This window comes from Bos indicus x Bos taurus, chromosome 1, assembly GCF_003369695.1.
Source record: "Bos indicus x Bos taurus breed Angus x Brahman F1 hybrid chromosome 1, Bos_hybrid_MaternalHap_v2.0, whole genome shotgun sequence".
Taxonomy (NCBI): Eukaryota; Metazoa; Chordata; class Mammalia; order Artiodactyla; family Bovidae; genus Bos; species Bos indicus x Bos taurus.
The window spans coordinates 67,707,396-67,735,263 of record NC_040076.1 but is presented as its reverse complement, the minus strand read 5'-3'; the positions used below and the strand labels follow the sequence as shown (position 1 = coordinate 67,735,263).

Genomic DNA, 27,868 nt, shown 5'->3' with positions numbered 1-27,868 from the left:
AGAACAGGGAGAGGCAGCGTGGCGACCACTCCATAGTTCAGTAGCAGGTTGTCCATCTGATGGAGGAGGAAGCTGACACACAGAAATCGGGGTCCAAGGTCACCCGGCAAACGAACCGGCCTTGGTCCCTTGGAGGGAAGCTTTCTGGTTTGGCCTAAATGCCTCAGGAGCTTTGAACTCAAGTGTAGCTGGATCCCCAGACTCACACTGCAGGCTTGAGGTTCACTGTCCCTGGAGAAACCCTTGCTGAGCCCTTTGTGGGCTGGCCCTGATCTTGGTGCTGAGGGTGAAAGGTGAGAGGGCGGGACAGGGCAGGGTGACAAGTGCTGTGTCACGTGACTACAGGGTGTGGGGAGGGGCCCCGGGGAGGAGGGGACTCGTCCTCCAGAATGTTAGAGAAGGTTCTGTGGGGCCACGTTCTAGCCTGGGCATCCAGGGAGAACAGACGATAGGGAGGAAAGCCCTGCTGTATTGTGCGGAAATGGTCAAGTGAAGAAAACTCCTTCCACCTCAGCTTCACAGGCAGGGGATGTCAACAGGTGGGGGGCATCCCAGAAGTACAGAGAGTGAGGCTGAGAGCATGCCCTCTTCTTTCCCGGGTGGGAGGAGAGGCGGGGGTGCTGGCGGTGCCCTCACCTCTGACCTCAGTGAGCGCTCCCCTGGGGGACCACCCTCTCTACCGGCCTCCCCCACTCACTGCTCTCCTCTCTTATCCCCCAGGGTCAGTGGACTGTCCCCCTTCATGGGTGACAATGACAACGAAACCTTAGCCAACGTTACCTCAGCCACCTGGGACTTTGACGACGAGGCCTTCGACGAGATCTCCGATGACGCCAAGGATTTTATCAGCAACTTGCTGAAGAAGGATATGAAGTAAAGAGTTGAGCTTTTAGTCTTTTGGGGCTCCCCACACCCTGGACTGGGGTCCAGAGGCAGTGACTTCCTTTCTCTGTGGTGGGCTCTTTTGCACCCCAGGACAGGAGGATGGGCATGGTGTGCATGAGGGCCCAGAAAGGGGTCTTCCTGGGCCCCTGCTCCCTGGGGCCGGACACTGTCCTGTCTTTAGAAGCACAGACACCTCTCTTGAAAAGCAACCTTTGACTGAGTGTTGAGGGAAAGAGGCAGCTCGCATATGAATAACAGCCCCTTTTAGTTTCCATGTACAGCTGTGGCCAAGAGCAATCCTGCTAAAACCTTCTAGGCTTTCAGGGAAGAGATCCTATTTGTGGGGCCTGATCATACTCCCAGCTGTTCTGGCTTGATGCTTATTTAGTAGCTATAATATGTAGGAACTGCCTGCCCGAGTACAGCCAGGTGCCTTCCACCACTGGTCAATGAGACTGCTATCCCAGCTCCGTCTCTGTCCCACTAACAGTGCAGCCTGTGCGGTTCCCCAGCCCCACCTCGCAGGGCTGCACAGAGCTGCCAAGGTGGTCAGTGGATGACTGTATAAAACATCTGCAGACATCAGGAGGCTGGAGCGTTCAGGCATGTAGACAGCCTCAGGCCCAAAGTGCTTGTCAGTATTTCAGTGAGAGAAGCTTGGAACAGTAGAGGAGGCTAGAGCAGAGGAGGGGTCTTGCACGTGGCTGGACAGGATTCAGTGGAGCAGGGAAGTGGCTCCCTCACAGCAGGAAGGTGAGTGGGGCTCTGTGTGTGCAGGGAGGACTGTCCTGCCCCAGGGAAGGGAGCAGTGGCAGTGTTAGGTGGGGACAACTGGCTACTGGACTCCTCATCTGTGAACAGGTGGCCAGATGACGCAAGGCCTGGTTCAAACACCGGGCGTTGCTTTTGGCAATAGGAGCAGCTCTAGGCATTTCCCCAGAAGATGGTGAAACTCGCCCCCACAACTCCACACCCCTGCCCCTCCAAGGCTGTCCCTCAACTTGCCTACTCTGGAAGAAATCCTTTTTGGGATAGAAGAGTACAGTTGCTAAAGGAATGAGGTTAGGGGGTCTCTTAAGTGGTTCTGTCTGGTTTTCTGGTTATGCGGCCACATCTTAGTCCTTTGTAGCCAGCTCTGGGCCAAACTCCTCACCAGAGGGGACAGTCCACGGTCTTTGACAGTGAGGTCCTCTTAGCGTCTTGCTGTCTCCGTCTTTATATCAGAAGTAGGCCCGACCCAGGGAAGATCCGGATGTTGTGGGGGGCCTGGATTTCCTTCTGGTGTGAGGGATCCCCACTTCCAAGGTGCCCCAGGGAGATGGAAGCCTCCCTTCTAATGACTCTGGTCCAAGGATGGCTTCTGTCAACCAGGCTTCGTTTACCTGCGGTTTGGTAAATGAGGTATTGTTTATATCACCTATCTTCTCATCTGACCTTGAATTTATTCAGTAATGTGCTGGCTCCTCTGTGCTTGTAAAATGGACTCACCCAAGAATTGATTTCATATAGATCAAGACACTAGATTCCCATAAACTCAAACTCAGCATGTCTTCAACCAGAAATCTCCATCTATCAGCACTTTAAAAAATGTTTTTTATTATAAATAAATATATATAAATTGTACAAATTTTGAATATATGAAAGTTAAAATAATCCCTATCCACTTATAAAGATCACTACATTTTTCTATATTTAGCAAATTTACTTTTACTCATTATGTTAGCACTTGGTGCTTTGGATTTTACTAGTCCTTCTATCGGAGAAGGCAATGGCACCCCACTCCAGTACTCTTGCCTGGAAAAACCCATGGACAGAGGAGCCTGGTAGGCTGCAGTCCATGAGGTCGCTAAGAGTTGGACACGACTGAGCGACTTCCCTTTCACTTTTCACTTTCATGCATTGGAGAAGGAAATGGCAACCCACTCCAGTGTTCTTGCCTGGAGAATCCCAGGGACGGGGGAGCCTGGTGGGCTGCCGTCTATGGGGTCACACAGAGTTGGACACGAGTTGCTGCTAAGTCGAAGCAACTGAAATATGTCTAGATTCCCAGAGCTTTCAGAAAATTAAATGAATTTCAGTGGTCTAAGGTTGTCATAATTCATAGGTTGAACATAAGACATACCTCTTTTGAGTTTTAATAGGCAAAAATCTGATGCTCCACCACACCATAAGACTTGAGAGTTCACTGATTCTCCAAGATTTGGACTTAAGGTTTCACTCTTCCCTCCATCAGACAAACAGGTAGAAGGATCCGGCATCCACAGCTCCCAGCCCTCATGTGACCAGCAGAATGACCCCACCCTGGAATATGGTGCCCGTCATTCCAAGACATGTCTGTCCTCCAGCACTTAGCCTCTCTAGACCCCAAGGGCAGGTCATGAGACTCCAGCTGCCCATCAATGTTTAGGCCTGCTTAACACTAATCTATCCTGGGTCTAGTCATTGTAACCCAGACCAAGAGAGGAAAAAGGTTAGGATCACCATGATTCTCATCACAGTGGATGGATTGGGAGCAGACAGTCATGGGCTCTGCCCCATGTTTCTAGGGACAGGTGACCTCCTGTTTCTGGTCTGACCAGCAGTCTCTGAGATCCCCTTCTGCTCAGAAATCCTCTGATCTCTGCCTCTATCAGAAACCGCCTGAACTGCACCCAGTGCCTTCAGCATCCATGGCTAATGAAAGACACCAAGAACATGGAGGCCAAGAAACTCTCCAAGGACCGGATGAAGAAGTACATGGCAAGAAGGAAATGGCAGGTAATGGCAGGGGTCACTTTGGACTGGTCTCTTGCCCCTCATAATTGCTTTATTCAAGCCACCCTCATTCCCAACTTGCCCTGACCTCACTCCATAAAAATGTTTACATTTATTTCTGAAATAGTCTGGGACCAAGACTGACATTTCATGTCTTTGTGGGTAGGGAGGAGCAATGTCACTTGCAGGACTATTTGGCAACCCTGGAGAATGTGATCTTGTTATAGGCAGTGTGATGGTTTTAACATTTCTCCACCATGAAGGAGGTGGGCATGTGATCTACAATGAGAGACATGGGGGGTTGTGCGTTACTAGCTGCAGATCCTTAACCAAGTTACTTAACCTTGCTGTGCCTTCATTTACTCATCTGTAACATGGGGATAATAGTGGTACCAAATCACAGCATCGTTGAGGATTATATGAGATGATCATCATCTAACCTCTAGTACATTAACTGGCACATAGTAAGTGTTCACAAATGAGATCAGTAGCTAATATGTACAGAGAGCTGGCTCTGTGTCAGGGAACATTTAAAGCACTTTCTATGCAAATTATCTTTTAATCCTGGGAGGCAGGTACTACTGTTATCCCCAATTCTCAAACAAGGCCGAGAAAACTGAGGAAAGTCACCCAGGATCACAGCTAGTAAGCATGGGAAAGCCAGCATTCAAACCCAGAGACTAGCTCCAGTTACACAGTCTTAATGACACACAATTTAATGACACAAATTGCTTCTGATTGTTAGCAGATGGAGAAAATTATCATCCAAATCCATAGAGAACTTATCATCCTCTATTTTATTTTTATTATCACTGCTGGTAGTGTAAAATTCCTGGGCTACTGGAGGGTGCATGGTTTCTATACTCAGTGAGTATATAGTAAAGCAAATAGACATAAAAGGACATAACACACAGCTAGAATTATAAACGATCAGTATAGTTTTCCATACCCATATATGTGAGTGTGGACAGAGGATGGAGCCAATCACACCAGACTTGGATGTGGTTGTCAGGAAAGGCTGCCAAGGGCAGGAGTTTGAAGTTGGCCGCGGAACATGGGTGAAACACAGAGAGGAGGGGAATACAGCACAGACGGAGGAAAAAGCTCAGAGCTATGAGCCAGCCCTCACCCTGGTCATGCCGGCCTGACAGGAGAAGTCTTTTAGCTGGGCATTCAGGGGACCAGGGCTTTAGACCTTGCCTCTGTGGCAGAGAAAAAGAAATCACTATTCTAGGGGCAACTGGGACACTGGTGATTTGCCACACAGAATGCCCAAACCACAGGCCATTGAAAGGCTGAGAGAAGCAGGAGAGCCAGGGGCTTCGGGAGTGAGGGTCTGAGGGACGCCGCCCCCTGCGCATCTCAGCAGACCCCCTGCAGTGGGATTCAGTTCTTGGTTATCCCCTCCTGAAGTTGAGTGATGTCCTCACTTCGCTCAAGTACCTGGTGAGTGGGAATGCAGTGCTGCTTACCTCACCTTCTGGTGCCAGTAGGGTCCAGTAAACTCAGAGGAGCACATGCTCTTAAAAAAAAAAAAAATGGGGGGAGAAGCCACAAAATCAAGGGTTGGCTTTATGAATGATCCTGTGGCCAGTAGATCTCAAAGAAATAGCAGTATTTCTGAGGTGCATAGGGTGACTGGTGTAGGGGTGGGGCCGTTCTCAGAGCAGGAAATCTCACTGGGTTTTGCTTGGACGAGGCTGTGGGTTAAAGGGCAGCCTTATCATGTCAAGCTTCTGGGAGCATCCACACATCTGCTGGTGAACCAAAGCCAGAAAGAGCCTAAACCCAAGGGATAGGCGCAGAGAAAAGATATGGAGATTCCAAAGGAAATAAATGGAATTTTTCAGTCAGATGGGTCAGGAAACCATAATTTGTGGTGATATTTTAATCACTTACGTGTTTTCTTGCTGTTTATAGTGTGATTAGCCATAAGGTTTTTTGAAAATGAGAAAGAAAATGAAGAATTCCAAGAAGGAACATTAACTTCCTATTTTAATATAGGTAGCAGCATTTGTAAATAGCTTTTCCACAGAAACAGTGGTTAGGCTTCATAAAATTGCATAGAAAAGTAGTCTAACAAATCCCATTCAACACATAATGTCCCTGAAGCTGGTTCAGCTGCCTCTTACCATGTTGTGTTACATTTCTTCCTTAGGAAAATGTTTTCCACATTTTCAGCTCTGGATACCAAGACCTTGGTACCCCTGGAGTAGGGGTTCCCTCTTGGAGCAGCTGAGGCTCAGTGTGGTGAGGCAGAGTACAGTGGAGGGGGATGGAAAGGGGTGCACTGTGATGGAGGGAGAGGGGCACATGGCCCAGACTCTACAACTGCATAAGAAATGGTTCCTAGTTATCATCTGGGTGTGGTTTTCATAAAAGGGGAAGGTAGTGACATGGGAACAAATCCTAACAAGCAAGGCAATAGATGGATGACTAATCATATTACTGATCTTAGAATGAAGTTATTCTGAAAGAGAGTAGGGTTGGTTTTATTTTTTTAATTTATATCAAAAGAATGTTGAAAAGACATGGTGAGTGGTGGCATTGAGGGTGGGCAAGTTGAGCAGGACCACAGGGCTTCTGCATTGCAAAATGGAAGCAAAGGACTATGAATTGGAGGCTTGTGGGCAGCTCTCTTTGTTCTCTGAGAACCACAAAGACTTCAGTACTATGAACCAAAGGGCCCTGGGGAAGAAGGCTTTTGACTCAATATTGCATGGAGTACTCTTGGCCCTTGTTGTTGTTTAGTCACTAAGTCCTGTCTAACTCTTTGCAACCCCATGGACTGTAGCCTGCCAGGCTTCTCTGTCCAGGGATTTTCCATGGAGTGGGTTGCCATTTTCTTCTCCAGGAGATCTTCCCGACCCAAGGATTGAACCTGCATCTCCTGCATTGCAGGAGGATTCTTTGCCACCAGGGAATACGGCACTCCTGGCCATTACATTTAGATAATATGCATTCTCAGGGGAAATTGTAGTCTTGGGGCTGTCGGTGTATAGTTAGGGCCCATGATGGCTACCTGACTGTAGGGTGATCACCTTGCCTGGATTTTCCAGGGCCTGTCTCAGCTTTATCCCTGAAAAACTCTCATTGCGGGTAATCCCTCAGTCCTGGGAAACCAGGCTGGTTAGTCATCCTTGCTGCCTTTCCCAGGGGAGGGAGTCTGTGCTGTGTTAGGAAAACCATTGACAGACTCTGCCCGCCTAGAACACAGAAACCCAGTGTAGGCAATTGCTCTCCAGTAAGAAAAAAGGCTTCCTCAAAACAAGGATGGGACTTCTCAAGAATTGAAACCTCCTTTGATGATGGTTTAAACATTTCCAAAAGTCTTGGGTAGCAAAGCAGCAACCTATTTTTAGCTCAAAGGCATAAAACTGGAAGGCTAGAACATACATTGTTCTTTTCCAGTTCTGATAATAACTTCCCTACCAACTTTTTTTCTCCATGAATCAGCTTCCAAAGATTGACTTCTGATGTGTAGGTTATTTTTAAGATTTTCTTTATCGAGTGCTTACATTTCTCCCTGTTTTAGAAATTATATGGTCTATCGCTCCATCTGATGGAAAATTTCCCCCAGTGTGTGGTCTATTTGTTTGTTATTTGCTGCCTCCTCTGAAATGTAATGGTTTGATTTGCCTTGTTCTCATAGCTTCCTGTGAGTCGTTTTGTTAATAGAAGAGGAAAGACTTCACTTTTCTACACCATACACATAAAGACAGTCCTGCCCCAGGTTCTTTGGGATTAGAGAGCCCATGGATTCAAGGGGAGCATTCCCTGCTACCATTTGTATGTCTGAATCATAGTCTTTCTGTAGAAGACTAGAGCTGTAGGGAGATTTGAATCTTCCCGTCCAACTATAAGGCCCAGTGAGGGGAACTGACTTGTACAAGGTCACAGCATAATCAGTGGTTAGAGAACTAACCTGTCCTTTGTTAGGAATGAACCGTCTCAGTTTAGAGATTCCAGCCTAGGGCAAGCTAGTCTGTGTTGAATGAAGGCAATGGAGAGCTGAGAAGGGCTGGTTAGGAAGTAGTCTAGTCCAATGTGGACTCAGTAGGGAGGGCTGCTGTGGCTGACACCGCCTCTGAGCCATTCCTGAGGTCAGGTTAAGCTCCCCTTGGGAAGAGCTGGGTCTCCCCACACTCCAGCTAGCAGAACAAACAGATCAATGATGTCACCAGTAACAGCTTCTCCCAGAAGAGTGTGCAAGTTGCCAGGTGGTCTGTCTGCCAGGGCATGCTCTGCAGGGCCACAGTCCTTCTGCATACAGTGGGTCATCATCCCTCACCTTCTTCTCTCTTCATCACCTCCCCCTGGGGCCTCCTGGGTTCCTTTTAGAGTAATCTAGCTTCACTGTGGGCCAGAGGGCCAGGGGCACAGTGTTATGTGAGAGGGTGGATGACCAGAGGACAGGGCGAGATGGAATGCCTGTCGAGAGTGCGTGAAAGGAGTCTACAGCCAGGATGGGATGTGACATAACAGGAAAGTAACTGTGGTTACAGGAGTAGGTCTCTGCTTAAACCACACACACACACACATTTTCTGTATGATTCCCTAGTACTCTGAAATTCTTTACTTTTGAAATAATTTTTTAACTGAAGTATACTGGCCTGCCTGAAATGCTTTAGCGTGTGAAGTTAATTCAGGAGGAAATGGCTTTTCCAGCACAGTTTGAGGTTCAGTGGGTAAGTGCCAGCCGTTGCCTTTGCACAGGCTATTTCCTTCCTCTCTCAGTAGCCAGTCTGTGGTGACATCTGCTCCCTGGATGCCCAGCATCTGGATTCTTCAGAAGATGCTTCAGGTGCAGGGCTGGAAAGCACTGGTTATGCTTTAGTTTCTTATCTTAGTCTTTCATTCCATTGACCTTAGGAAAGGGGTAGAATCTTAAAGGTGTGGTTGGGGACTTCTTGACCTAAATCCTGTACTGGGTAGAATTTTCACAATACAAAGAAAATGTTCAAGTCCTGGCATCTTTTTCAGTAGGGATTCTGTCCTCACCCAAGGCGCCCCAACTCAGAAAAGCCAAGAGCTGTGCTTTTCATTTCTTCGGATGCTGGTTTTTGATGCCTGGGTGTATGTACCTCAGGGAGGAACACCCCTCCAGAACTCCACTGAAGACTTGTGCTGGGGCCAGCAGAGTGTTTCCCCAAATCTCCTAAGTATCTGAATCATAAACAGAACTAGATGAGACCTAGATGAGACCTTGGAGATCATCTTGTCCAACCCCCTCCTTATAAAGAGAAGGAAACTGAAGCCCAGCGAAGTTAAGCCCGAAGAGGCTACTTGCCTATGATCAACAGAAGGCTTTTTGGTTTTTTTTTGTCTTTCCAACAGGACCTGTGGGATCTGTAGTAACTGTTCTCTTGCCCAATTAAAATCCTATCACTAGCATTGTTTTATGAGAAACAGCCCCACTGCGCCCCGTCCGCAATAAGTCTTTGGAGCTGTCTCAGCCCGCAGTTGCTTTATATAAACTATCCCTTTTATGGGAGTTGAAGCACAGTATGAAAAGGGTTTTTGTCTCATGTTGACCTTGTTTAGTCACATTAACGCACGCATCGGTTCCAGGCCCCATTCCATTCTCCGAACATCTTCTGACACGCTGATAGTGCTGAGCAGAGCAAGGTTGGGCTCACTCCTCTGGTGGAGCTCAGCACTCGGGAGGCCCTCGTCTCAGGGACAGCTGCTTCTCCCGGGCTGGGCTTTTCTCCCTGAGCTGCTCAGCTGGAACCAGGGACACGGCCTGAGCCCAACGCCAGTGTCTATTTTCCAGAAAACGGGCAATGCTGTGAGAGCCATCGGAAGACTGTCCTCTATGGCAATGATCTCAGGGCTCAGTGGCAGGAAATCCTCAACAGGGTCACCAACCAGCCCGCTCAATGCAGAAAAACTAGAATCTGAAGGTAAGGGACTCCAGAGAGATTTTCTTCAGCCAAATGGGGAGAAAGGAAGGGTTGGGGTTGGAGGGGGATTTAGAGTTGTTTTTCTTTTTTAAGGTGGGAGATTGATTTTATTTTTCATTAATACAACCTACAAGGAAAAATTCAAAACTACTTTTACTTTGCCCTGACAATAATTACTAAATCTAGTAATTGCTTTTTAACTGTTTCACCTGAGGTTGAACTATTTTCAGAGGGAAAGTTATTCTTTGTCTAATACAACTAGATGGTCTTTTCCTTATACTTTACACAAGAATTAGCAAAAACTGCATGAAAAGTTTCCTTCTTATTACAAAAGCAATGTTTGTATGACAGGCAGACATAAATAAGTCGCATATAGTGGTGTACTTTTTAAAAATATGCTTCAATTTTTTTAATGTGTCTTTGTGGTTGTCTTTTAACAAAAATTGACTCAGATAGTCCATATTTTTTGGTAGTTTTCGTGATGCTGAAACATGTTGTTTGAATTGGATAGACAGGGATTGGCAGGGCCCCTCCTAAAGTCCAACGGGGTTAGTTGCTTGCCCACTGTCTTAGAGATGCTACCCCATCTATCTCCTCAGTGAAGGCCTCGGCCTCTTCCTGCTTTGATACATGTAGGGTCGGCCTCTATCATCTTGAGCTGCCTCATTTAGCCGGAGATACCACCTCCCCGCTGCCTGATGCCTTTGGTATCCAGAGGCAAGAAGCTGAGTCTAGACCCTGTTGTACACAAGGGATAATTGATCAAACTGCTTACTGAGCTGCCCTGATGTACCCGGGGACCGACTGCTGCACATGGACCTGCGCCCTCCTTCTCTACCCCTGCCCCCCCCAGACGACCCAGAAATAGCCTGAAGGGGAAGGAGAGGGTCAGGAACCCCTCCAAGTTATGGCTTTTCCCTGGACCCATCCCAAATCCTGGTCCAGAGTCACACACTGTGAAGGCAGTATCCTTGTGGAATAGACTGCTCCACAGCAGGCAATAGGCAAGTCGACAACGCCTCTAAGATCTGTCTCTTCCGTCCCAAGGAGCAGATGAAAAAGGCCTGCTGCTGCCACCACGGGAGGAGGGTAGGAGGAGGCCCGAGGGCTGGTGGCCTGGTACGCTCCCGTGCTTCTTAGATACCCTCAACTGGATCCTGAAACGGCATGAACTGCAGCCAAAAATCCTTTTTAAAGATTATTTCCTTTTCCAATGTGTCAGCATAAGGGAGGGGGAAGTCCAAACATTTCCCCAGTTTGGTCACAGTTCTCTCTTCTGCCAAAACCATTTGGCAGCAGGCTACCCTGCCCCCAGAAGAAAGGTGTGCTTATGATTCAGTCCTCTAGGCTGCATTATTTGCTAAATCATAACAACTTGGAAAAAACAAAAAAAGTCAGCTCTTTTAAACCAGGGAAGAGGAAAGAACAGGGAATAAAGAAATGGCCATATCCTCTTCCCTCCCTTCTAGAAGATGTCTCCCAAGCTTTCCTGGAGGCTGTCGCTGAGGAGAAGCCCCATGTAAAACCCTACTTTTCCAAGACCATTCGTGACTTAGAAGTTGTGGAGGGAAGTGCTGCTAGATTTGACTGCAAGATTGAAGGTAAGTCTCCAGCTGTCCTTCCCTGTACAGGGAGTGTGGTGGGCCGGTGGGCCCCTACTGTGCGCTCTCGGCAAGATGGCAGTTCTGGAACAGCCAGGCTGTGAGGGAAAACGGGTCAGAGGGAGTTGGCCCACTGCCCCCCTCCACCCACTGAAGAACAGTGCTGTTTAGTCACTCTGATATTTCACCCACTTACATCAGCCACTAGACCCAAGTTAAAAGTGGTTTATCATGGACCTATTTGGCTCTGGAACGTGCTTATTGAAATGAGCTTTGCAAGCTTCTAGGAGGCATGTGAATTGACCACAAAAGGCTCTCACAGGGAGGCTGGTGCAGAGCATAGTATGGGGAGAAGACATTTCTGCTGTTAATCAGCGGCCCTTGTGACCTGGGGCAGTGTTTTAGCTCTTCTGAAGCCCAGGGCCTCCTCTGTAAGACAGTGTCTAATGCTCTGAGTAGACTCTGTGAGATGACACAGATAGAAAGGGGAAACCTTTCCAATCTTTTAAATACGTTATGGAGTCATAGGGGAAAGTTGTGGGACTGGTTAAGTGCAGAGAGAGCCTGCAGTATGACTTTAGAGAGAGGAAGTTGGGATGCAGGCCTCTGGCCTGTCTGCCCTGTGCTTCTCTGCCAGCCAGAAATAACGTGGTCACAGTGAGTCGTTGGAGCTCAAAGAGCCCTAAGGGGTCTTAGCATAGCACCTGAGGAGTCAGCAGTCTTGGTGACACACAGCATTTAAGTTTCCACAGACTGCAACATTCTAGAAAGAGAAGAGGTATGATAAGACAGGCCTCTCTGCTTCGAGTCTGTGACTGTCATGTGACAGAGTTGCAGGGCTCTCTGCCACTTTCAGTCAGACTGACTGCCCCAAGGCAGCAGAGCACCGGACAGCAGAAAGAACAAACTGTGCCTTCCACATTGTAAGAGTCTCCAGCAATCTGGCTGGATGATGCCTTTTGGGTAAAATAGCCCAAAGGTAGGAATGAAGAAACAATTTTTCTCCTGCATCACTGTATTATCAAGTTGGCTTATAAATGCCTGGCCTACCATCATCTTTCATGTTTTTCATCCAGTTGTTTCAGAGTGGATGTGCTGCCTTTGCTAGTGCAGAAGTGCTCAGATAGGGGGCTCTGCTGAGAGCTTTGGGGCCACGGCTTGTAGCTCTTGCCGTCACCACTGTCTTTGGGTCTTAAGTTCTTTTTCCTTAATTTGTTTTAGAAAATATTATATAATTATTATCTTTTTGCTTACTTTTCTCTTTGGAATTATTTTCTTGGTATTTGCATTGCTTTGACTGAAGTGCCGAGGGGAAATTAAAGCATATGGATGCTGTTCAATAAAAACAAAATTCTACTCAAAAAAAATGTTAGAATTCTTAAGTTGTTCTGTGTAATTTTTATTCTAGTTGGAGATACAATTTTGTCCTGTAAAACAACTTCTCCAAAAATTTAAAAACAAGTCAGTTAGAAGGCAGAAAACATTTTTATTGCTGAACTTTGCAGCAGTTTGACTAATACATAAAATGAGACTAATCAGTGTGGTCAGTGTCTGTTTATCTACAGGCATATTATCTGTCTTTGGATCAGAGTAAGACAAATACTGCTTTCTTTTTCTTAGCAGTATTATCAGTTCCTCCAATTTATGTTTTACAGGTCATTATCACCTTCAAATTATAATTTATATACCATAAAATCCACCCATTTTAAGTATACAATTCAATTATTTTTATAAATTTACACAATTGTGCAGTCTTCATCAGAATCCAATTTTAAAACATTTCCAACACCCTCAAAAGATCTCTTGCACCCATTTTTACTGACTCTCATTTTTTTAAATTTAAATTTATTTAAGTTCAACTTTTTTTTTTTTTAATGGCTACACTGGGTCTTTGTTGCTTTTTTTGCAGGGCTTTCTCCAGTTGCTGCAAGAGGGGCCTACTCTTTGTCACGGCATTCAGGCTTCTCATTTTGCTGGCTTCTTTTCTTGGGGAGCTCGGGCTCCAAGTACTTGGGCCTCAGTAGTTGCAGCATGCAAGCTCAGTAATTGTGGGGCGTAGGCTTAGTTGCTGCATGGCATGTGAAATCTACCCGAACCAGGGGTTGAACATGTGTCCCCTGCACTGGCAGCCAATTCTTACACACTGTGCCTCTAGGGAAGTCCTTAAGTTCAACTTGTATACAGGAAAAAAAAAAAAATTTCCTTTTAATCCAAGAAGATAGTTAGTTCTAGGAATGTGATTAGAGTTGTGGAAGTGTTCCAGAGAATAATCTATTTCTGTATTAAGGTGGGAGGTGGCACAAGCCCTACATGGATGAGAAGTGGGATACATGCACAATACCTGATGTGAAGTTTCAGACATTAGTATTTACAATATACGCCCATATTCAAGTGTAAATATCAAAATAGATGCTAAAAGCTAACATATCTACCCCCCATCCCCTTAATCATTAGAGGTAGCTCAAGAGTTTGTGTGGGAAAACCTTAAATAATAATTTCTGCAACTTGTGTTCCCTCCCTGTGATGCAGGATACCCGGACCCTGAAGTCGTCTGGTTCAAAGATGACCAATCAATCCGGGAGTCCCGCCACTTCCAGATAGACTACGATGAGGATGGGAACTGCTCTTTAATCATTAGTGATGTCTGCGGGGATGATGATGCCAAGTACACCTGCAAGGCTGTCAACAGTCTTGGAGAAGCCACCTGCACAGCAGAGCTCATCGTGGAAACCATGGAGGAAGGAGAAGGAGAAGGGGGAGAAGAGGAGGAGGAAGAGTGAAACAAAGCCAGCGAGAAGCAGTTTCTAAGTCATATTACAAAGACTATTTCTCTAAAGCTCAAAAAAAAAAAAAAAAAAAAAAACCCGCAAGATAGTAAAGCACCCGCTGTGATAGGTTACTTAGTTAGGTTATTCGGGGGTTGATTCTTCAGCAGCAGTGGTTGACACCCAGCAGTGTTATTGATGGGCATTACTTTAAATTAGCTGGCACCTTAAGATACTAGTACAGCTAGATTTCATTTGGGGAAATCACCAGTAACTTTCTGACTAACTGATTTTAGAGAAAAAGTAATCAAAAGGGAGCTTTATCTGGGCAAAGTCATAAATTCCCCAACTGAAAGCACTCATGAAAAATAAGGCCCTCTGGTCACAGCCAGCCCAAGGGTCCCTGGATATGGGGACTCCCCAGCTCCTCCTCCAGGGAACTGGGTCTTCTCCAGGCCTGTGGCACTTCATTCTGCAGGCAGTTGAGCCATTTTAATTTATGAGGCACATTATTTCCAAAGTATACCATAGACATTTGAACTTTTCATTTCCATCCCCTGTTCTACCTGCCAGTTTTTCTGGATCTGGACTTGCCATGAGTTTAAGCATTAGGGACACTTCCTAGATTCTGAAGACATATATCCTGCTCTCATGGATGACTGGCTTCCTTAGAAAAATAAAATCTCCTTTCTTCCAAAATCAGTAGAAAATCTAAACTTATCCCCTCTGAAGATGTCTAGCAGCTTCAGACATTTATATAAGAACCTATGGGAAAAAAAATCCTTGATAATGTGCTTTTTCCCCCTGAAACCAGGATTCATATTTGTGCTGTTTAGAATATCAGCTCTGCATGTGTGGTAAAGATTTTTGTGTTTGAATGTATGAAAAAGCAGTTTGCTGAGAAGTTAGTCTTAATTATTTATTGGCCACTATGAAACAGATTTCAACTGAAGAGCTATAGAACTCCATGTACTTTGGAATCTCAGCCAGGATAGTCTTGAGTTTAATATACCTTCATTTTTAAACATGTTCCAAACAGCTCTGTCTACCTTCTGGGTTCCACAAGGTTCTTCTTGGGTGTGCATCGGTCATGCCTTGCCCCCAACCTTGAAATATATTCTTAACCTGATACATGCACTCAGACTTGCATCTTTAGGAATTTCTAACTTTCTTTCACTACATTGGCACTTAAATTTTTCTTCATAAAACTTTTTGCAGGTCATAAACAAAGGCCATAAACTGATATGCCTAATACATTTCCTCTGTGTGTGTGTAACATTCCAAATATTTTTTTCTTTTCATCCACTATTTGTAAAGTGCAGCAGTTTAATATTTCAAGGGACTTTTAAAGAGTTCTGTAAGAACCAATTTTAAATTACTTCAGTGCAATCCTACACAATATCAGCATTAGAATTTTGATGTTACTTAGTCTTATGTTATCTTCCATTCTATTTTTATCTGCTTCTTGCTGCTAGTTTCAAATCGCCAGTATTTTGCTTTTTAAGCAGTTACAATATTTTTCATAATAGCCACAGTATTGCCACAGTTTATTATAATAAAGCATTTTAAAGTTGATTTAGAGCATTCAAAGCTTTTCTTCATCACTTTTCATTGTATTTAGACTATAACCTTCGTGTGCGTATGTGGTATATGTGTGCGCATGTGTGGTGTGTCTTTTTGTTTACAGGTTTTTTGATGCCTTCTTGAAGTTGTGTTAATGTTCTCCCAGTTTATTATGCCATCGGATGGTAAATGAGAACACTACAACTGTAGTTAGCTCACAGTTTTTAAATAAAGGATACCACAGTGCATGCCGCTTGTTCAGTCTCTGCAGCCTTCTTTTCCTTTCCACACCACCAGTTGCGGATGACCGAAATAGATCTCAGAAACTAGTAACAAACGCTCTGCTGTGTACATGCTTTATGTGGTTCTCTTTTACTAAGGAACAGAATGACTTAGGCAGTTCTAGTTTGTACTAGGTAGCCTCATTTGCACATTTACTTCAAAATTTCTCTCGAGCATCATTTTGGTTCAATTACATTCTAATATCTATAGTACCCTCATAGTGCTAAAATCTATCTGACATTTTTAGTATGCCACAAAATCATCATCATAACTAATATTTCTTACCAGCACTTGGTCTGCATTTGTAACTGTGGTGCAGTTTGTTATTGGCAGCCAAGTACTATCTTTGCATGTCTTGATATTGAAGCATTTGTTCTCAGGAAACCATCATTCCTGTAAGTCTGTTATCAGAGAACAGATGGTGGAGTCCCCCCATGTCTTGAGTATTCAAACAGTATTGTAGATATTCTAGAAAGAATCAAGACATATTATTAAATGCTGGACTAGATGATTCTATGATTCCACAGTATAGTCTGGAAGGAATCCATTGTCCGATAATGTTAAATTGTTTCATGTTTTTTAAGACAACCACAATTTACAAGTGTTCCTACTCAGGAAATTTTATTTTTAAAGAAAAAGACCTTTTATTCCTTGCTAGTGAAAAATGTACCTTATGTTCTGAAAAATAACAAATAATTTATTTTTATCCTGTTCTCACCCTAAACATATTTAAAAAAAAAAAAACATTGATTATTCCTTACATTGCAGAGCTTCATATTAAATGAATTTCTATGTCAGCCCTAACTTCACTTATAGAAAGTCTCTTTTTATCAAAATGTTTGAGTTTTACTTCCCACATTTTACCTGCTTTTATTTTTTATTTATTTATTTTTTTATTTATTTTTTGCGGCCCTGAAAAGGGCCTTTAGTTTTTCTAAACGTTTCAAGCTAGATGCTTTGCTCAACCACCAAAACCGTAAAGGGTACGGCCCTGACGTTTGAGCGCGTAGACCACATCCATGGCGGTTAACAGTCTTGCGCTTAGCGTGCTCCGTATAGGTGACCGCGTCCCGGATCACATTTTCCAGAAACACTTTCAGCACCCCACGAGTCTCTTCGTAGATAAGACCAAAGATACGTTTGACGCCTCCACGACGAGCCAGACGCCGGATAGCTGGTTTAGTAATACCCTGAATGTTGTCCCGCAAGACTTTGCGATGGCGCTTAGCACCCCCCTTGCCGAGGCCTTTGCCACCCTTCCCACGACCAGACATGGTTGCTGTCGCAATCTACCTGCTTTTAATACATCTGTGCTAATGAGTATTAAGGAAGTGAAGAATAATTGAATTTTAAAGAAACTAAAATCTCCACATTTCAAGAAAACACAGATAACACTACATCCTTTACCCCTTGGGAACTCCTCTGTTTTTTGCGAAGGAGGCTAACATCTGTGACAGTCGTTACTGAGGCTATTTGCCCCCAGCACATGATCAGGACCACGTTCCCGCCTCCCTGGCCAGGTAGGGCTGTGTGTCTAATCCTGGTCAGTGGTGATCCCCTCCGGTCCAGAGAATTTAAGTACTGGTGCAAGACTCTCCATAATGATTGTCAGATGGTGGCTACTTTATCCACCTGGGTCCCAAGCCAACCCCAAGTGGGTACATAACACAAGCAAGAAATAAATCTTCGTTCTTATAAATCGCCAAGATATTAGTGTTCTTTGGGGCTGGAACATAGCCTAGACTATCCTTTTATAAGGTCATTACCATATTCTAGATCTGTTCTGACCAATATCATAGCCATGACTCACCAGTGGCTATTTAAACTTAAATTAATCTAAATAAAATTTAAAATTCTGTTCCTCAGTTGCACTAGCCACATTTTAAGTGCTCAATAATTACGTGAGACTAGTGGCTGGCTACCTTATTGGACAGCACAGATTAGAACTTTCTATAAAGTTCCACCAGGCAGTACTGTTCTACATGGACTATGAAGAATAGAGAAACTCCAAATTTTACCTTAACTATGCATATTGCTTTTCAAATTATTGTGAGATTAAAACTTAAAAGTTGGTATGAAATCAATCTGGAGAGTATGGTCTATAATTTCATGAATTGTATCAAATAACAGTTTCAACATTTACATTATTGTGTTTGATTATTTATATTCACATATTTTTTCACTTTTTAAGACATTTAAGAAGCACCAGTTCTGTGCTTCTCACCACAAAATCTAAATAGATGTGCAATTTATGAGCAATTACTGAATTACTTGTGATATGAAGCAACCAGTTAGGCCAAAAATCTCTGGTGTTTTTGGAACTTGGAGCTACTTGGGATAGGGGAGCCTCCAATGAGGATCACTGAGACAGCAGAGAAAGAGAGAGAGAGCATCTCTGGGGCAAGATTTCCTTGACAGTGAACCAAAAGGAACCAGAAGGGGCCATCCTGACAGCTAGAATCCTTTCAACCTCAATGGCTTTGATCATAACTCCCTTCCCGTTGGAACCGGAAATACTCAGGAGACCTACAGCATGTGGAGACAACAGTCAATTTCTAACTGCTGGTTGTATGAAATTTTAGCTCATAGGCCTTCTGGTGTTCCAAATTCTTGTACACTGCAGGGAGGGCTTCATGCCAGAGACCACAGCCCCAGTAGTGACCACACAGAACTACATGATAAATCTTCACATTATTTGATTCTCTGGGACTAGATTTCTTCCAGCTGGAGATAACTAAGGAAGAAGAAGGTTACAAATTAACCCGAGTCAATTTCTTATTATTAGCTTCTTTGGGGCAGACATCAGTAGCTTCCAATGGTTAAGAGACAGGTTAAGCTATGGGACTTCACCATAATCTTGCTCCAGATGGTATGTTACAGTGAATGATAGACTCTGGTCAAATTCAACAAACATTGATTAGCAAGCCAGTATACAACCTATTCTGTAAGCTCCACGACATCCTAGCTCTATCTCTCCGCAAGGCACCTTACCTGTTCACTGAAGGCAAATGCTGCAGCGTACTAGGGTATGATCTAACTAACCAGGTTAATCAGCCAAGTGGAGTCAGTTACAGATGTGCTTCTCACTGGAGCCCTGTAGCTTGTGCCTAAGTTCCCTCATCTATAAAATTAAAGTGATAATAGTTCCTCTCTCACAGATTGTTATAGAAATTAAAAGAGCTGATGCACAGTACCTGATACTTATGGAAAGCTCTATTCTTCTAGCACTTGGAGACACTGAGATGTGTCAGAAATATCCTCTACCCTCAAGGAACTGATAAAACTTCTGTAGAAGCAAAACAAATATGTGGAAAAGTTATATACTAATGAAAGATGGAACAAATTATTTCAATTCCACCCCTCCAAAAAGAGGATCTTTGAAACTGAAAGTGCCCATCCAATTGTACAAAACACAGTTGTTTTGAGTTTACGAAATGTTACAACTGCCCTGTTTTCAGGAAAATTTAACTTCCAGTCTCTAAGTACTCTCTTCACAGTCAAAGGAGAAAAGTTTATTTGACCTTTGGAGATGGTCAGATTTCCTATTTCCTGAGGAAATTTCTCACGATTGGCTTGACTTTAAACTCACATTTAACATTTAATCCCCAAATGTTTGCTAATTATAAATTCGTATTTACAAAAGCTAATTTACATTGACTTATTTCTGACTATACTAACCACAGAACAAATAGGGCCCTGCTAGGCAGTTCCAAGAAGAGGCTGTGTAGATGAAAGCTTGACATGCTTCTGTTTTCTGGAGAACTAAGAGATAAAAGGTTTAGAAAACAGGAAGTTACCATAGTAGAGAGAAGACCAAACATGAACTCCTGAAGACAAGCAGTAACTCTGCTCTCTTCAGAACCCCATTAAACTGAGAATAAAGGAATAATGTTTTAAACTTATAAACCCCTCAAAGACAAATACAGGACAAGAAAGAAAAAAAATCAGAATTTTAGAAGATGGAAAGCAAACAGACAAATGGGTAACTCAGAGCACAGAAGTTAAAACCTGCCTTCTTGCAGGGAAGAAAGCCAATAGGAAGACAAGTCAGTTTTCCTCTGAAGAAGCCCCAAAGGTTAGAAACTGAGGAACTATGTGCCTATGAAGGGGAACCTCAAAAGCAATGTAAGGTAACAAGTCACTGATGTCAACCAAGGTCACTGAGGTCAAATCAGATAAAAATTCCACCCAGGAGATCAGCGCAGAAGTAGGATGGGACACTTAGGAGTTAAGACAGACAAGGGTCCAGAGTCCAGGAAGTCAGTCTGAATATGTCAGTAGTACCCATGGTCATAATACAGAAAATAGCCTGACTCTAGAAAGGCATTTGCTTGCTCAAGGAATTTTTGAAGACAGATAAACTCATTTAAAGTTAAAGTGGTTGTCCAAAAAACCAAATCATTTAGACTTTTAATAATGTACTCTGTTAATGAATGTTGTACTCCTGCCTGGAAAATCCCATGGATGTAGGAGCCTGGTAGGCTGAAGTCCATGGGGTCGGTAAGAGTCGGACACGACTGAGCGACTTCACTTTCACTTTTCATTTTCATGCGTTGCAGAAGGAAATGGCAACCCACTCCAGTGTTCTTGCCTGGAGAATCCCAGGGACGAGGGAGCCTGGTGGGCTGCCGTCTATGGGGTCACACAGAGTCGGACACGACTGAAGTGACTTAGCAAATGTGGAAGCATAGTTAACTAACTTCCATTTAATCCAACTTGCCTGACTTAACCACAACTTTCATTCCTTCTGTAAAATAAATTAACTGATGCCCACATCCTTCTGTTCTACTAACTTATGCCCACTAACTGAGTAGTACTATTTACCAAGAGTCAGTTGGATTTGTTCTTAAACTTCTTTATGCCAGTTGTACAACTGTAATTTAATTATTATATAAGTCAATAAAAATGGAGTGCTAAAGGGAAGAGAAGCTGTTTCTATGGAAACTAAATTGAGACTAGTGGTCATTCTTGGCAGGTTGGACACTTGCATTTATCTCCTGCCTCTCAAAATCTCACTAAAATGAAGGTAAAGGCACAAAAGGCATTAAACCCACAGGGCAAAGAATAAGAGAGGTGATACATTAGACTTGAGTTGTTGACAGAATTTTTGGATAGACTAATTGGTAATTAATTTTGTTTCAACTTGTTCCACTCTGCAAGCATCTATAGGGGTTATTGTTGTTGTTTACTCGCTAAGTCATGTCCGACTCTTTGCGATCCCATGAACTGTAGCCCATCAGGCTCCTCTGTCCATGGGATTTCCCAGTCAAGAATACTGGAGTGGGTTGCATTTCCTTCTCCATGGGATCTTCCTGACCCAGAGATCAAACCAGCATCTCCTGCATTGACAGGCAGATTCTTTACCACTGAGCCACCAGGAAAGCCCATCTGTAGGGGAGAAAACCTCTAAAAGCAAGTTGAGTCTTAAATATAGCTAGATAGTACACTTTAGTTTGAAAATCCCAGGAAGCCCCAAAATGTAACCCACAAAACTGTTGTCTCCTATTCCTTTTGAGTTTCCCACCAAAGATTCAACTGACACAAAAATATAAAAGAATTTACTGATTTTGTAAGGAAGGTAAATAAGGGAGTTCACATTGGTCAGCATTTCATTTGAAAAATCCTCCCAGGTCTGTCTCTTCTCCTAGGTTTCTCTCTTCTTTACTCCCCTCATGATGTTTTTATCTTTCACTCTCTTCCTTCCCCACTCTGTAGACCAATTTAAGTATGCCCAAGATAGGGAGAGAAAAAAACCAACACGTCACTGATAACTATCCTCATTAGAAGACAGGAAGACATAGGGCTTCCCCAGTGGCTCAGATGGTAAAGAAGACAGAAAGGGATTCATTTTTGAAATTTTTTTTAAAAAATCACTCAAAAAACCACTCATTGGGGAAAAAAAGCAAAAGACATACAAATGGAAAGACCATTTAGAAAAACCCTAATGCCTGACCAAAGATAAACACTAATAATATATTGGTATATTCCCTTGCAGATTTTTTCTTTAAAGACAGATACATCTAACCATCATAAAAATGAGATCTTAGTACACAGTATGTATAGTCCACTTTTCTACTTAATATCTTCTAAACAGTTTCCACATCAAATGTATCTCTGCATTATTATTTCCCAAGCTTTTTAAATGTTTTTCAAACTTGGAGAAAGGGTGAGAGAATAGTTCAATAAACATCCTTAAACCCCTCAGTAGAATATTGCTCTGAACATCTCACTTTTCTGCACAATTCAGGTCTTCTGAGCAAAAGCATTTACAATCAACTCAAGAATACTTGTATAAGGAACTGAAGGAGATCAGAATGTGACACCCCTGAATATGCCACATTGACATAAGGACTATTTTGAGCTGAAGGCAAGTGAAAAACAGCAGATGCAGAAAAGGCTCTCCATCCTCCCCCAATCTGCCTAAATACAAGGCATAAATTTCCCTTTGTGAATGCGTCCCCCTCCTGTCTCTTACATCAGAAAGAGCAGAATAACTATTAATCATCAGACGCAAGTTGACTAAACTCATCAGAGTCCAGAGATGGCAGCTACATAACAAACTTTACCAAAAACAACCCTTAGTTTCCATTAGTTTTCCCCACATGCTTACCTTCTCACAATTTACTACCCATAAAAACCTAAACCCACTTTACTTTTTCTTGGCACTTCTCCACAAATTTATTGCTCTTTGTTAAAATGGTATATAACCCTCTGGGTCTGATCACCTCTTTGGGATTTTTCACTTCATTTCTGTTAGGCCTCCCATATGTATATGAAGTAAACCTTTTTCTCCTGTTAATCTTTTGTGAGTTGAATTCAAAGGGTGCCAGACACTGAACCTAAGAGGGTAGAGGACAGAGGATATTTCCGCCCCCCCTACAGAGACATTCCAGGGTAGTAAAGCTTAGATGTTTTTCTCTCCCCAGAGATGGTTCAGAAAAGTAAAGACATCTCCTTCCCCTCTTGGAGAAGACTGCCTTACATTCTAGAATAAAGACAAGGTCACCAGCAGCCAAACATCAGAGTTTCCTAATTTCAGGGCTTGTCTCCTGTAATGCACCCCACTGCATAGGCAGGTGCCGTCTGGTCCCCACTATGTTGCCCTATGTGGATGGGACTTGGGAACCAACATAAGATACTGCTCTGGCTGCTGCTTTTGCCATAAGTAATAAACTGTTTGTGCTTTCAGACTCAGAGGGCTTATTATTTATATTGAACATATATATATATAATAGTATAATATCTGTATGTATAACATTTACAGCTTATATATATACGTTCCAAATAGGAAAAGGAGTTCGTCAAGGCTGTATATTATCACCCTGTTTATTTAACTTATATGCAGAGTACATCATGAGAAACGCTGGACTGGAAGAAACACAAGCTGGAATCAAGATTGCCGGGAGAAATACCAATAACCTCCGATATGCAGATGACACCACCCTTATGGCCGAAAGTGAAGAGGAACTCAAAAGTCTCTTGATGAAAGTGAAAGTGGAGAGTGAAAAAGTTGGCTTAAAGCTCAACATTCAGAAAACAAAGATCATGACATCCGGTCCCATCACTTCATGGGAAATAAATGGGGAAACAGTGGAAACAGTGTCAGTCTTTATTTTTCTGGGCTCCAAAATCACTACAGATGGTGACTGCAGCCATGAAATTAAAAGACGCTTACTCCTTGGAAGGAAAGTTATGACCAACCTAGATACCATATTGAAAAGCAGAGACATTACTTTGCCAACAAAGGTCCGTCTAGTCAAGGCTATGGTTTTTCCTGTGGTCATGTATGGATGTGAGAGTTGGACTGTTGAAGAAGGCTGAGCGCCGAAGAATTGATGCTTTTGAACCGTGGTGTTGGAAAAGACTCTTGAGAGTCCCTTGGACTGCAGGGAGATCCAACCAGTCCATTCTGAAGGAGATCAGCCCTGGGATTTCTTTGGAAGGAATGAAAGTGCTGAAACTCCAGTACTCTGGCCACCTCATGCGAAGAGTTGACTCATTGGAAAAGACCCTGATGCTGGGAGGGATTGGGGGCAGGACGAGAAGGGGCCGACAGAGGATGAGATGGCTGGATGGCATCACTGACTCGATGGACGTGAGTCTCAGTGAACTCCGGGAGTTGGTGATGGACAGGGAGGCCTAGCATGCTGCGATTCATGGGGTCGCAAAGAGTCGGACACGACTGAGCGACTGATCTGATCTGAACATACACATCCTCTTCCTGCCCCTCTATCTGGACCCACCCACCCGCACACACCCTAAGTCACAAAGTGCACCCTGAGAGAGCAAGCTCTGCCCTGCTTCTCTTCCTGGGAAACCCCACATTCTATCTACCTAGTCCAGGCCCCAGTTCATGTGTGCCCCCATGGTGTTCAAAAGAAGAGAACGTCTCCTCATTGAGAGCCTTGGGTGGAGAAGCCAGCTCCCTCATCACTGGGTGCTGGAACTTGGGCTGGGTAACAGAGAGCAAAGCCTTGAGGTTGCCCTTTGGGAGGAAGGCCCCTCAAACTGGCAGTAATGGTCTCCATGGACAAAAATCTGGGCCCCTTGCTGCTGCTGGGCCCTAAAAGAAAACTATATATTAAAATATGGGAGTGGTGGGGAGAGGGTAGGCCACCTTGTTAGCTTGCAAGCAGAGTAAAAATTTCAGACCTTTTATAGTTTGACTTAACAATCATATCATTTGCCACATTTGCCCTTTGCTCACAATTTTTCGTACTTGTCCTCTCTGTTACACACACATACACAAACACACACATGAACAAACGCTCTCTAGTTTTGCTGAATCATTTGAAAGTAAATTTCTGCAAAATCATTTTAAAAGTCTGGATGGTATACTGTTTTAAACCTCTATCATAATTTAACCAGTCTGTACTGTGAACATTTATTTATGACAGTTTGATATTATAAATAGCACTGTGATGAGCATTCATAACTAAATCTTTTTCACATCCTAAATTCCTGAAGATAAACAGATTCACAGACACAGAGAACAGACTTGTGGTTGCCAAGGGGAAGGGGAGCAGGCAAGGGAAGGATTGGGTGTTTGGGATTAGCAGGTGCAAACTATTATACATAGGATAGATAAACAACAAGGTCCTCTATATGGGAATGGAACCTTAAAAAGGGTGGATACACACACACACGTCTGATTTATCTTGCTGTATAGCAGAAGCTAACACAACATTGTAAATCAACTATACTTCAATAAACAATTTTTTTAAAGTTTAGCTAAATTCCTTGAGATAAATTCCAAGAAGTATAATTATTGGGTCAAAGAACATTTGTGGTTTGAAGGTTTTCATATGTATTGCCAAGCTGCCTTTCAGACAGTAAATCTATCAATCTATACATTCAGTAGCAAAGTTTAAGAATACCCATGTCATTATATCCTTGCCAACAGTATCATTTTTAAAGAAAAAAAGAGGGCATCTACCTCATTATTTTAATCATTATTTGCTCATAAATGTTATTGATCTTCATTGGTGAGTTCATTCACCATTTACAAGGAGACCCATTGCCTGAAGCTGATCATAGAAAGTCGTCAAGTACTAAAATAGTTATCTCACAGCCTCTCATAGAGGGCATCCTCGCTCCACATTGGCTCAGGTGTCAGTTTCCTCAAGCTCAAATTCTCAAAAGAATAATGTGATACAACCTTTTCATGTTAGGTCATATCATTGGCCATTCTATGGGCTAGCTAACTGGAAGTTTAGAGTGGAATTTAGAGCGTGAATTCTTTTATTCACCCCTCCTTTTCTCCAAGTTTTTGTATGATAGTGAAACTAGATTAGGAAGGTGGGGAATGACCTCAGAACTATCGCCCAAGTGGCCGTTAACACAGAGTCCTCCACTTGAAAAGATGCCCAACATCACTAATTATTAAAGAAATGCAAATCAAACTACAAGGAGGTGCCACCCTACATCGGGCAGAATGGCCATCATTAGAAAGTCTACAAATAACAAATGCTGAAGCATGGGCAGAGAAAAGAGAGCCCTCCTACACTGCTGGTGGGAATATAAATTGGTATAGCCACTGTGGAAACCAGTGTGGAGGTTCCTTAGAAAACCAAAAATAGGATTACCATACGATACAGCAATCCTACTCCTAGGGGAATACCCAGACAAAACTACAATTCAAAAAGATACTGGCACCCCTTTGCTCATGGCAGCACTATCCACAGTAGCCCAACCATGGAAACGACCTAAATGTCCACCAACAGGTGACTGGACAAAGAAAATGTGATACATATATAAATGGACTACTCAGCCATAAAATATGAAATAACGCCATTTGCAGCAACATGGGTGCAACTAGAGAGTATTATACTAAGTGAAGTAAGTCAGAAAGAGAAAGACAAATACCATATGATATCACTTATATGTGGAATCTAAAATACAGCACAAATGAACCTCTCTACAAAAAAGAAACAGACTCACAGACATACAGAACAGACTTGTGGTTACCAAGTGGGAAGGGGAAGGGGGGGAGGACTGAGAGTCTGAGATTAGCAGATGTGAACTATTACGTACAAGATGGAAAAACAAGGTGTTACTGTATCACATAGGGAACTATATTCAACATCCTGTGATAAGCCCTAAAGGAAAAGAATATATATAAAAAGAATGTATGTCTATAACTAAGTCACTTTGCTGAACAGCAGAGATTGGCATTAACATCGTAAATCAATTATATGTCAATAAAAAGATAATAAATTTTAAAACTCCAGAGAGCCCTATAAGGGTATGTTTTGGAGTGTGTGATCAACCATGAAGAATGCTGACACTTGGATGTCCACCTTCCTGCATTGAAGATAGATTGTCCAGTAGTACAGGATCAGAATTACACCCCTCTTCCCTATCCACAATCACAGGCAGAGAAACTAGGAAAGAGAGAGAATGGTGCACTGAAGCTTCAGTCTGGCTGCCTTTCAATTTATGACTCTGCGCACAGTCTCTCATCCCCCAGTTAAAACATGGCCCAGTGGATTTCACAGATCATAATCATATTACTCTTTCTTCTTCCCTGTGGGACCAGATATATTTTTTTCCTGATATTTCCTGTGATGGGTATCTTTCATTTTTGGTCACCCAGTATCTAAACACACTTCCTATTTGAAGAGAATTCCAATAAAGAAGCTCAAGTGTAGGGAGATAACCCCTTTCCCAGAACCATATGCTCCTACCTAAGACCTTGACTCTGGAGTAACACGGAAATAAATGGCAGCTTAGAATCTTTCTGGAGGTGATAGAGGAAGCAATAATGGCAGCATCCAATGCCCAATGACAGCTGTGCCAATGACAGAAGTTATTGGATACTGACCAGATTCTTCCTGTGCATTGATTTTTAGATGCCTAATTTCCCTTGGCTCCTGTTGATGTTTCAAACCGTATTCTTCAGCTTTTTCATCAATTTTGTGAGCTGCCCAATGTCCGTTCAATACACCCCTCTTCTAACTAGTCTGTTTTGGTCTTCACTGTTTCGATTCATACGTAACCCCCTCTGGACAGAAGTTGCCTTTTCTATGGAGATGACAAGATGATGGAGAGGGGTGCCTCCCTATCAACTGCTCCTGGGTCATGTGCCCAGCTTGAGTCCAGAAGTATCGACTGTCCTGAGTGTGTGATAACAGTCTTAACATCTCTATATGCATTCTTATCTGTAGTCAGAGGGATGAGGATCATAGGGTACAAAATATGTCTACTATCTGTTACCAGGTCTTTGCCTGCCTTAACATCTTTATTAACCCAGATTAACTGCAATAGCACCTTAGAAGATCATCCTCATGCAGTATTTCCTAACAGGATGTATCTCTCCATTTATTTAGGTCTTCCTTACCATCATTCAATAATGTTTTATGATTGTCTACATAAAATTGGAACAGTAGCACAGAGGCCATGTAATTAATTATACATACACGTTCAAAATTGTTTTCCTGGTGAACAGAACAGTTCATCATTATGAAAGATTTTATCTCTAGTAATGCTTTTTGGCTGCCATCAATATAGATGTATTCAATGTAGTAGTTTTCAATTACTGCAGTAACAAATTATCAATACCAAAAACTTAGTCGTTTAAAATAACACAGATTTATTATCTCACAGTTCTATA

General features: G+C 43.1%; 1 protein-coding gene and 1 pseudogene across 5 annotated transcripts in view; one reads left to right on the top strand and one right to left on the bottom strand.

Annotated features, from left to right (window-relative positions):
* The window catches only part of MYLK (myosin light chain kinase), a 280,259-nt gene extending 264,537 nt beyond the window's left edge, over positions 1-15,722 (top strand). For 2 of the 5 annotated variants that reach the window (XM_027535988.1, XM_027536083.1), the window contains 5 exons: positions 721-873; positions 3,519-3,642; positions 9,416-9,545; positions 11,015-11,146; positions 13,676-15,722. In XM_027535988.1, the coding sequence (XP_027391789.1) occupies positions 721-873; positions 3,519-3,642; positions 9,416-9,545; positions 11,015-11,146; positions 13,676-13,926 (790 nt within the window). In that variant the 3' untranslated portion in view covers positions 13,927-15,722. Of the gene's footprint in view, positions 1-720; positions 874-3,518; positions 3,643-9,151; positions 9,546-11,014; positions 11,147-13,675 lie in introns of those variants that run through there. The other 3 variants (XM_027536006.1, XM_027536113.1, XM_027536103.1) reach the window with 3 other exon arrangements.
* Positions 15,723-16,686: 964 nt separating this feature from the next.
* On the bottom strand, positions 16,687-17,050 carry LOC113889038 (annotated as a pseudogene).
* Between the last annotated feature and the right edge of the window lie 10,818 nt (positions 17,051-27,868).